The 11,922-nt window shown below is 33.7% G+C and overlaps 1 protein-coding gene across 1 annotated transcript; it reads right to left on the bottom strand.

Annotated features, from left to right (window-relative positions):
- Positions 1–10,819: 10,819 nt before the first annotated feature.
- Positions 10,820–11,617, bottom strand: LOC145283862 (G2/mitotic-specific cyclin-B1-like). Its single transcript, XM_080132971.1, has one exon. The coding sequence runs from the start codon at positions 11,615–11,617 to the stop codon at positions 10,820–10,822; it is 798 nt and encodes a 265-aa protein (XP_079989097.1).
- Between the last annotated feature and the right edge of the window lie 305 nt (positions 11,618–11,922).

Genomic DNA, 11,922 nt, shown 5'->3' with positions numbered 1-11,922 from the left:
TACTGGCTAATAATCAAATCAGATTTGTTCCATAAGTTCAAATCCTCTAAAGTTTCAAATCTAGACCAAAAAGTGACAGTTTGGTAGAGATCAGACAAGGTCACTTATAGATAATATTTGATACTTATTTACATTGGTAATTTTTTAAACAAACCTATTTCAAGTGAAAACATGTACTTACGTATCACATCAAAATTAGTATAAATTCCAAAAAATGATCCAGTAGATGTGCTACATGTAAAACATAGGATAAAACTCGATAAATTTTATTTTTACTTGTAAATATTATTTATTTTTAGTAATTTTTGGAATTTATACTAATTTCAACATGACACGTATGTGCATAATGTTTTCACTTAAAAGATCACCAATGTAAACAAGCACCTAATATTCATTTCTTACAAGTTATATTCCCTCCCCCAAGGTTAAATGGCAGACTTACAAAATGAGATGTTTTATCTGACCAGACCAAAACGCAAATCCCCTTGACACTGTCCTTTTAGCCAAGGGAACCAACTAGCTTGTCCAAACTGCCATCAGCCCTCCGGGAAAAACCAACTGCCTACTTGAATATTCAACTCTAACTCCCCCTTTTGTTCTTCCTTCTCCAAGGGATGGGCATGACAGTGTCCTCTTCCCATCTCCTGGGATCTTTTCATCCAAGACTGACTCTGCTCATTTTGGTCACTATTTAACATCTACTGAAGATAACATCTAACCAATCTCCATTCCTGGGCTTACCTGTAGATGATCTTGGACTTTGTTTCTCTCACAAAGCTGATCCCAGCGGGACTCTCATTCAATGAGGCACTTTTTTTTTTTTTCTTTTAACCAAAAATACCTCTTGAGTGGTCTAACTATATCCAGAGATATCCTCAGTTCTTTGTGCCTTTCCTCTCCATCTCTTCCCTTGACCAAGCATTAATTCGCTGTAACATGTCATTCATATGCACAAGCAAAGCATGCTATACAGCAAAGGTTTACAATAAGTCAGGTTTGGATTTTCAACTCGTACCACCTCTCCTTTTCCTTCCCTAAATAAAAAAAAAAAAAATTTTTAAATTGTTCATTTGCTATTTCAACCTATGAATATGTTAGACGTGTTTTAACATCCACTTTTCAGCAAGTGTAGTTAGCTTTAACACGTCGACTGCCATGTCAACAGTGTTCGTTGACGGCTTTTCATTCTGAAGCCTGCCAACAATCATTGTAGACACAAATTTTCTTAGCTAATCCTACTCCCTTTGACTCGATTCTGACTTTTCTGAATGGATGGACAGATTGTATGTAAACTCTTTCAATAAACAGTTTTATTCCGTACTAGCAGTTCAGTCCTATATAAATGTTCATAACTTGCCCTATGTTTGAATACACTTTATGTAAGATTTCAAATGTTTAGACCGAAAATTAATTAATTTCTTTTAACTTTGACCTCAATTTTAACCCCTTAACATTGTTTGGATTTGAAACCAAAATAAAACAGTTTTACCCATGTCAAAGTGACCTACATCTACAATTTCAAGTGTTTAGACCCAAAATTGGTGGAGGAATTTGGTAACTCTTTCAACTTTGACCTTTTGGCAGCCAAATTTTCGCCCCCAAAACTGATTAAAATGTTTGCTGCATGTCTGAATACTCGTTTTGTGTAAATTTTAAATGTTTAAACCTAAAATTGGCTGAGTAGTTTGCTAGAAACTGCAGTGGTTAAATCTTTTGAACTTTGACCCCATTGGCAGCTCAAATTTTTTACCCAAACCGATTAAAAAGCTTGCCCTATCTCTGAATACCCTTTATGTCAAATTTTCAAATGTTTAGACCAGAAATTGGCTGAGTAATTTCAGAGAGATGGCAGAGGTCAAAGTTTTTAAAACTTGGACTCCAATTTTAACCCCTTAACATTTATTGTTTGGGACTCAAATCGAATTAAAAAGTTTGATACATGTCGAAGTGACGTACATTTAAAATTTCAAGTGTTTAGACCCAAAATTGGCAGAGAAGTTTGGTAGTTTTTGAAGGTCAAATCGTTGAACTTTGACCCCTTGACAGCCAAATTTCTGGCCAAAAACTGATTAAGATTTTCCCAAATCTCAATACCCCCTTATGACAAATTTTGAGTCTCTAGATTGAAAATTGACAGTTATTTGGTAGGGAAATGCACACACACAGACATTTCCACTTTTAGATTTATGAGCCTTGTTGAGAATAAATTGGTGAAATTTTAATTTTTCACTTCAAGGAATTAAGGTTTCATCAAAAACATTATTTCCAGAAATATATAATGACTTGAAATTTCTAATATGAAGATCAGAATAAGAGTTGTATTTTTTTTTCTTAGTCTATTTTCTTCTACGATTTCTTTGTTGTTGGAAAAATGGAAACGGTTTAAATGTAATTCAAAAATATTTCAATTCATCTTAGAGATGGGGTTCTTGTACAGTGAACTATTGCTTTAATATGATGAAATAGAACCTTTTTGATCCAGTCTCATTCACCCGATCAAGTCACTACAATAAAAATGAATAAAAACAGACTGACATCTCTTACATGTAGATGTACAAAATTAGACAAGCTAATAATACTAATACTTTCCATAAAATTGAGGAAAAATGTGTTTTTAGAATAGATAGCAAATTTACAAAAAATATTTTTCATGGACCTCACTGACATATTCCTAGAAAATTAATGTGTAATGAAACTTGATACAAAAAAAATGGGTAATGAAACTTAATACATCTAATAATTCTTTTTATTCACAATTAGAAATATTTTGAAGTTTGTGGCAAGAGGGATATCCAACCGAGATGGAGTATAAATTGTATTTTTCAAGCTGAAGTAGTTAAGCTGACAGCTAGGAAAAGGCAAGTTAGCAACCTTATAGCCTTGCTCAGTTTAAAGCCCTGTTTATATTATTGGGTCCATTTGTTAACATAACACATCAGCTGTCTGGGGAAACTGTTTTCCAAATAAGGATGACTGATTTTGTATATGGGATTTTTTGTTGGATCTAGTCTGAGATTTAAACCAAATCTGACAAGTAATGTAGGGAGCGCAGTTGTTAATGGACGCCTATAAAACTTTTTTCCTTTTTTTTTTTTTTTTTTTTTTTATTATAGAAAAATACAAAAAAGGATGTTATATATTTTTCTCCTCTTTCATAAGGAGACTATTTTTCTGTTCTAAGAATTTGTAAAAAAAAAAAATACAAATCATTCTAATTAAGAATAAAGAATTTTTTTAAGATGCTCTTTTTTATCGTTTGAAACGTAATGGAAAAATTGCTTTTGATTATAAGAATCAAATTTATTTATTCCTCTCCAGTTGAAGCCAATCTTTAAATATAATGATTATAGCATAATTTTTTTATCTTAGAGCAGATATGTATCAGATTTCATCCCTCTAAAAAATTTAAAAATCTGTATCTCATAATCAAAATCTATGGAAGGGCTGTGTTGTACAAGCAAATCTGAATCACATTTGCACACAGTGACCAGTCATGGTCACTTTTACAATATACTAGCAGATGTACATAACATTGACATTGCCCGGTATTAAAGGTAAGATTAAATTTGTTAAAAATGGAAAGAAACCGAGACGTGTATGCAAGGATGTTTTTCTGAACAGTTCACTTCTTGTAAGTATAAAAAAAATACTCAAACTGAGATCGAATCCAAAATCAGTTAAGTACGATAACCATTAGGCCAGCTTGCTACAATCTTGAAAACTTGTTTTTAAACCTACTTATTCTTAACATAAGGAAGCTATCATGTGAACGATTCGTGCATGTGCAGTTGTGAAACAGCTGGCAAAAAGATGAATTCAATGACCTCCCTAAGTACTAATTTTCAATGTTAACCCCTTAGCAGCCTTTTTTTCCAGATGAAAACTGATTTAAAAAAAAATAAATAAAAAGGGTTCCACGTCTGATTACCCTCTATACCAAATTTCAAGTCTGTAGATCAAAGATTTTAGTATCTAGGTTGAAAGTTGTTCTCACAAATTTTCATAGATATATAGACTAGCATGTCGTCCAGTATAGTATTTATAATTCATGCAGATTTCATATTTATTATTAGTCAATTTTCTGTTGGTTATTATATTGTACCCAATATTGTAGTGATTTCAAAAGTTTAAAAAAAGACTTGGTGCCATCAGCTAGAATTGAAACCAAAACATAGCTGTTCAGCCTTATTCATTATCATCTCTATGTCCATGTGCATATAAAAACAAAAAATGTTAAAGGTATGTCTTTAAAGGTCTTAATATTCTTTAATCTGATTTTTTTTTTCATACTTATCAGATGCATTCCGATCGAAAACTTATGTAAGAGCACTCAGACACATAAAGTACTTTCGTGCGAAATTTCTAAGATAGAATTGGCCCAGCTGTTTCTGAGTATATAGAAAACTCTCTCACACAGTTCCTTTTATATAATAGATAGTTTTCAAAATAGTCTATTTAATGAAAACTGCTGCATTTGTTTATTAAAAAGATTACACATACAATATTTTTTATGAAGTGTCTTTATATATGAAACAAGTTTGAAACTTGTATTCAACAATTAACAAGTTATAGATTTTTTTTTTTTATTTACTTGATCAAGTCACTTTTGAGGACATTTTTATCGTTCAATTGAAGTCATCTCATCTCGGGTCTGCTAAAGCTCTTATCTGACTGTAAATTGACCTACAACTAGCTCTGATTCCTAAATTTATTGACTCAAAATTCGTCTTCATTTCTTTGTTTCTTTCTCGACTGCACCCTACACACAAGATTGCAATCAGACAAATTGGAGAGCTAGATGTTAAATCGGTGAAATTATAGAAATTCTCAAACAACCACTTCTGAGTTTAACTGGAGGTGTAACACAGAGTGGAGTTCTCTTGTCGCATGTATGGTCTTCCTGCATTCATCTCTCAACAGAGGCAACCTTTCTAGGGCAATTGCTCTTGACACGTCAAAGGCCTTTGATAGAGTATGGCATAAAGGTTTACTTCACAAGATCTCCAGCTATGGTATATTTCCAAGTCAGCACCAATATGGTAAATTAACAGTTTCTTAGTCTGCAGCTATAGTCACCTGTACAGTCAAACGATTTACACATATAACATAACACATAAGTCCTCTGACAATCTTGCAAAGGGTCAGTAGATTAACAAGTCTTGCATCTTCAGAGTTCCTTTCACACCAACACGCTTTCTCTTTTTCTTTTCCTCTCTTCTTCCTCCGAGATCGATATCTATGTATCCATTTATTGCTGTTACATCATGCTTGCACCACAGCTTGATCATTTACATATGTGTCAGTGGTTTCGTTACAATAGGAAGCTGTATTACAGTGAGGTATCAAAAGAGTGAATTGATGGAGACTACTAGACTAGTGAGTCAAACAAGCTGAAACAAAGGAAGCAGGATCAAACAATTTTGTCAAACATGCCATAATAGTATCTATAGAAAAAACTGACACTAGCAGCATCACATGTGCATAACAACATGAATTGAGTCTGTGTCCATTTTTCAAAGATGTGGAGCAACATGACATGACTTTCACTGGAAACATCATCACAATATGAGAGAACTTGGTCTTCATGCCGACTGTAGGCCTGTTCTGCATGATATGCACCTCATTCTAGGATGAACCAGAAATTCCAGGCTTGACTGGATATTAAAACGTTTTGCAGACGCTTCTATATTATACAAACGAAAAATATATTGAATTTCAAGTGAAACAAATGGTACCTATGTTATTGTCAGGCCTCAAATAGTAACATATCCAAAAATTACGAAAAACCATGGGTAGAAAAATAATTATTATTGAAAAGAAAAATTTGTGAAAGGAAGCAAAGTGACACAAATTAAAACGATGTCATTCTTTCCTTTTCCGTGATATATTTGTAAGACATACATACAATACCCAATTTTCACTTTCCCTAATCTGTGTTCCTATCGCCTCTAAACAATTTTTTATAACATTTTGATCATATATGATTACCGATTTTGAATACTGAAATGTTGTGAATGTCAACATACTCATGTTCATTTATGGACCGCACAATGCCAAACAACACCATCCTTTAAATTCATTTTGAGTATCATTTAAAAGTTGAAATGCAATTTTAAAAAGATTTTTTGAACAAAAAAATTAAAAAACATTGCATCTTTAATTCTACTAGTAATCCTAAGTCCGGATGGCAATACGGAAAATAAAAGATAAATAAAAATAATAAAAACACCCAAAAACGTGGGTAATTTTCCAGAATAGTGAACAAAAAAAAAAAAAGAGTGATGAAAAAATAAATATACAAGAAATAAATGTTATTAATTTTTATTTACTGCGGACTATTATCCTCATCTTTTTAATTGTTGTTTCATAACGTTTCGGCCAACTATTTCTCTGGCCTTCGTCAGGTGGTAATTGCGACGGGATAAGAACTCCGAATCTCCTAACTGCATTCTCAGCAATTACTACCATCCTTAGTTGTTGTCTTCTCACCACAAAGATCACAGGAATAGTTGGCTGAAATGTCGTGAAACAACAATAAAAAAGATGAGGATAATAGTCTGCAATAAATAAAAATTAATAAATAATACTCATCTCAATAATGAATTCCAATTAAATAATATATAAATAAATGTTACCAAAGGCAAGCTAACCGCCTCTGTGGTACCAGTCTTCAAGAATTCTGGTGAAAGAACTGACCCACTAAATTATCGCCCCATTAGCCTCCTCCCGCTTTTCGCCAAAATATTTGAGTCCTTAGTTAATCAAGCCCTAGTCCAGCACCTAACAGCTGCTAAACTCCTGACTGACAAACAATATGGATTCAGGCAAGCCCGTTCAACAGCAGATATCTTAACTGTAGTTTCTGAACGTATATACCGTTCATTGGATAAAACAGGGGAGGGTAGAGCGGTGGCCCTTGATATATCTAAGGCTTTTGACAGGGTATGGCACGATGGTCTTCTAAGGAAAATTAGATCATATGGAATCACTGGAAGAATTCATAATGTAATTAAATCCTTCTTAAGTAATAGAAAAATCAAAGTTGACCTCGACGGTCGTACATCCAAACAATATGACATAAATGCGGGAGTACCTCAGGGGTCTATCCTTGGACCTCTATTATTCCTGATATTCATAAACGACCTCCCTGATAAAATTGTTTCGGAGATGGGTATATTTGCCGATGACACCACTCTCTATAACAGATATGAGGGGAAAACAAATGAACACATATCCAAGAAAATGGCAGAAACACTAGAGGATGACCTCCAATCCGTAGTGGAATGGGGACAATACAAGAAACCTTCTCTACCACCAATAGCAATGGCCAAGAACACATTACCTGAAAGTACTTCTTTTAAACTCCTCGGTCTAACGTTTACAGGGAATATGAACTGGAATAGATACATTGAGAGCATTGCCAAGGCTGCTGCAAGGAAGGTTGGCTCCCTCTACCGTGCTAGAAAACTACTTACGCCTGACAGTATCCTATACCTCTATAAGGCAACCATTCGCCCATGTATGGAGTACTGTTGTCACATATGGGCTGGTGCATCTGCTGCTTGTCTCTCGCTCCTGGACAGGGTTCAAAAGAGTGTCGCCAACCTGATAGGTCCTGAACTGTCATCTAGGCTTCAGCCTCTGTCCCATCGACGAGATGTTGCATCCCTCTGCCTGTTCTACAAATACTTTAATGGTGAATGCTCTGACGAACTGCAAACACTTGTACCTACCCGACGTAACTACCCCCGACAAACCCGACAAGCTACTAAGTCTCATCCCTTTACAGTAGAGATCCCTAGGTGCAAGAAAGCCTTTTACTCCAATAGTTTCTTCTCCAGAACTGCGGGTCTTTGGAACTCCCTTCCGGGATTCTGCTTTCCCAACTGCAATGATATGCAGAAGTTCAAGTATAATGTTAACAAACATCTTTCTACTCATCTCCCTTCATAATGACCCCGCTAATTAAGTCCCTGATAGTAGCCCCCTGCTTCAAAGTGGCACTGTGCCTTGTTTGGGGTGAAAATTGAATTTTAAAAAAAAAAAAAAAAAAAAAAAAAAACTTATTTTAAAGTGTTTTTTTTTTTTAAATTAAAAATAAAGGTAGTGTAAAACTTGTTGAGTTAAGACCAAAAACAAAATGGTGGTCTCCTTAGTGCTATAGCGACCCTCGATAATCATTCAAAAATTGAACATTAAACCAAAACACTAGTAGAACATTACATTTTTGCACGAATGGTGACATTTATTGGATATGTTCCGGCAATATGGGCTTCCATTGGTTGAAAAGCCAAGATGGCTGACTTATGCTGACGTAACGTCAAAATTTAAAATTGCGAAATGCGAATATAGGAGCGAAATGCGAATATAAGACCGAAATGCGTTTTAATATTTTTAAACACAAAACAAAAAAAGAAAATCCCACTTTTTTAATGTCTTCTCTTTTTCAGACCTTTAACATTTTTGAAATAATTACACTTACATTATTCCATTTTTTATCATTTTATCTCTTTATCTTATTTATTTCTGAAGTTAAAGAAAAGGGAGTTGCAACTACATTTTTAAATAAATGTTAGCCTTAAAAAAACTAAAAATCAAAAATAATTAAAATAATATTTCTCCAAAATTTTAATAAAAATACAAATGAACTAATTTAGTGATTTTTTTTTTTTTAAACCCATTTGATAAAATCATGTAGTTACAAGTTTTTTTTTTTCTTTGTTTTGTTCAAATTTTCGTTAGATGCAAAAGATTTCGGAACAAAAAATTGTCTGAAAAATATAGGAAACGCAAAAAAAAAAAAAAGTCGGTTTCCTTTTTCTTTTTTTTTTTTTTTTTGGTAAATTTTCAGATTAGGTCCACCTCAACAATTTTCTTTTAAATGAGGACTTTTAAAGGTTTTCGACTATGCTGAATACGAAAATCGCATTGAAATTTTGCAAAAATAAGTAGTTATCGAGATATAAAAAGTTGTATTATGCATTGTATTCTTTGGCGGCCATTTTTTTACGTGCGTGCGCGCACGCCATAAACAAATCTACTCATCTAGGCACCGCCAAAACTGGGGGGGGGGGGGGCAGGTCAGTACTTTTTGACGGACCGTCTTTTTAAAAATCTCCCAAAAATTAGGTAATTATCCGATCAATACGAAATTTTCAGCGATTATTAGGAGAAGAATGAACATAACAGTGTACTTATTTTTCATAAACGATATTTATATATATATTTTTTTTTTGCTTACAACCCCCCCCTTGTTTTGAAGTGGGAACAAATATGCTTAAAATAATCATCTGAAACTGAACACAAGATATTGTGTTGTTGCAAGGGACAGAATTATAGATTAAAAAAAAAAAAATTGTTTGCATACCTTATTTTGACGTCTGAATATCAGAACTTCGATTGTGTTTAATTATCCCGCTTTTGAGTTTTGAAGTGTGAAATTCGGTGAATATGTTAAGTAAAATAATTAATTTAAGTTAAGCAAAACAAAACAAAAAATTTTTTTAATATTTATACGAAAAAAGCCATTTTAAAATTTTTGATAAATAAATTAACAATTTTTTTTTAGCGAGCCGAATAATGCATGACCATTATTAAACAGGGCATGCTTTGAATAATCGATACAAAAAAAATTCGATAAATATTGTGCCCTTTGTGTTAAAAATAGCATCATTTTTTTCGATCCCGTTTGAAAACGTTTGCCACCTTTCGATTACGGTGGACCAAACACGCTGAAATAATTTTTTTATTCTGCTTTAAATTGCCCCCCCCCATTTTGGGGAGCCTGGCCCCCACACACATACACATTAAAAACCAAACTCATACAAATGGTCACCCATCTGGTACTGGCCAGCCTCAGCTTAATAATACATTGAAATTTTCGTCACTGAAAAATAAGTTTTTTTAGCCTGTTTGGTCTTCCATAGTTTTCTTCTAATCAAACGCAAACGTAAACAGTTGCGATCTAGACTCTAGATCAACGCGAAATATCTGGTTAGCTATATGAATAAGTGGAATTATTTGAAATTCAGGTACTTATATTATAATATTTTTTGCATATTCTCTTAGAAAATCATCCTAAATCTTAGTTAGACAATAAATAAATAAATTAATTATTTCAAAAACCTTCTTTTTTTTTTAAATATTTATGTACGTTTTTTGTGCAAGACAAAAAATGTCAATTGTTAACTTTTTGGGAAAATTTAACATTTAAAATTTAATTAAAAATAGTAGAAAAAGTTTTACATTATTCTGTTTTCTATATAATAAAATTCAAGTTTTATCTTTCTGGAAAAAAAAAGTAACTCAGAAATAATGGATTTTAATAAATGTAATTTCGTTTTAAAAAACAACAACTTGATTTTGCGGCCATTTTTGGCGGTGCCTATACTCATCTATGACTGACATTGCACGCGCGTAAGAAAAGATGGCCGCCAAAAATACAATGCATAATACAACTTTTTATATCTCGATAACTAATTATTTCTGCAAAACTTCAATGCAATTTTCGTAGTCAGCATAGTCGAAAACCTATAAAAGTTATCATTTAAAAGAAAATTGTGGAGGTGGACCTACTCTAAAAAAAAATACCCTTTTTTCTTTTTTGTTTTGTTTTTTGTATTAAAAACTATTAAAACTCATTTCGTTTCTATATTCGCATTTTGCAATTTCAAGTTCCCCGTAATCTCAGCATCGGTCGGCCATCTTGACTATTCAACCTACGAAAACACATATTACCTATTTTTGGTCACTTATTTTGTTTTGTTGGATATTCTGGAAAAATCAAGTTATAGTTTACAGGACCTTTAAAGCTCAATTTTTATACTTTTATTTGGGCGACGCATCTCCTGCGCATAAGGCTGTACTTTCGATGGACAGATTTGTATCCATCGGTGGACGACGCTTGTATGAAGAGCCAGTACAAGATGTCTGTCACGTGAACTAAATCGGGATCATCGCCTGCGTATTCAGTTAATAAACTCAAATCTGGGATCCAAGTATCAATGAGCTTCATGATACGGAGGCTGGCGAACAGGGCGGCTGCTGCGATGAGGCTGGGGGCGAAATTCACTAGACACAGTCTGTAATTGTACTGGGAGAGTTCCAAGAGATAAAGAGACATCCACGTGACATTGTGTGTGTTGTTGATGTCAAGAATGGTGTGGAAGCACGTTAGGAAATCATAGGGAGTCACGATGAACGTTCGGAATTTGAACCTTTGGTTGACAAAGTGGTACATGGATCGAATGTTCCTCTTGGTGCAGTAAGGATCTTTATCGGTCCAGTCGTGGATATCGTTGAGGTTGAGGGCGTCCGGGCCAGAAAATTCGGAAACAGCTGTCCACACGCAACAGGCGGCAAGACATTGTAAGCGCTCGACCCCCATCGGTTGTGTGTGTTCCCACGAAAGAACCAAATCAAAATAGGCGACCGCGTAGAAAAAAACGTGCTCATCGAACCTGAAAAATACTGTGGAGGCATGGATCCAATCTATAATGGCCATTCGATCTTCGCGAGTGAAGGTGTGAATGGAAAAATAATTAATACATTTCTTTTGGCGATATTCATGCTCTTTAAGAATTGGCAGTTTGCGAACGCAGTTCTCTTTGGCGTCCATCTTGGTTTAAAAAATTATCCTTTTTTTTCTTTCAATAATCTGTTCGGGAACAGTTCAGAAAATAAAATAATCTAACACTTCTTGTAATATTATTTTAATGCGAAATATCTAAAATGGTATTATTTATTTTATTTATTCCACGAAGTAAAATTTTAAATACGTCATAAACGAAAATGTCATTTTCTTTCTTTTTACTAATGACGAGTCACAATTTCCAAAAAAGCAATTGGTAATCCTAAATTATTTTGGTGCTCATTCAGATTGGTACTTAAAGCGATAAACAAAAATGAAGGAAAACTTTTTTG

Source organism: Euprymna scolopes, chromosome 8 (genome assembly GCF_053919585.1).
Source record: "Euprymna scolopes isolate OS-2025 chromosome 8, ASM5391958v1, whole genome shotgun sequence".
Classification (NCBI taxonomy): domain Eukaryota; kingdom Metazoa; phylum Mollusca; class Cephalopoda; order Sepiida; family Sepiolidae; genus Euprymna; species Euprymna scolopes.
This window is presented reverse-complemented; position numbering and strand designations above follow the sequence as displayed.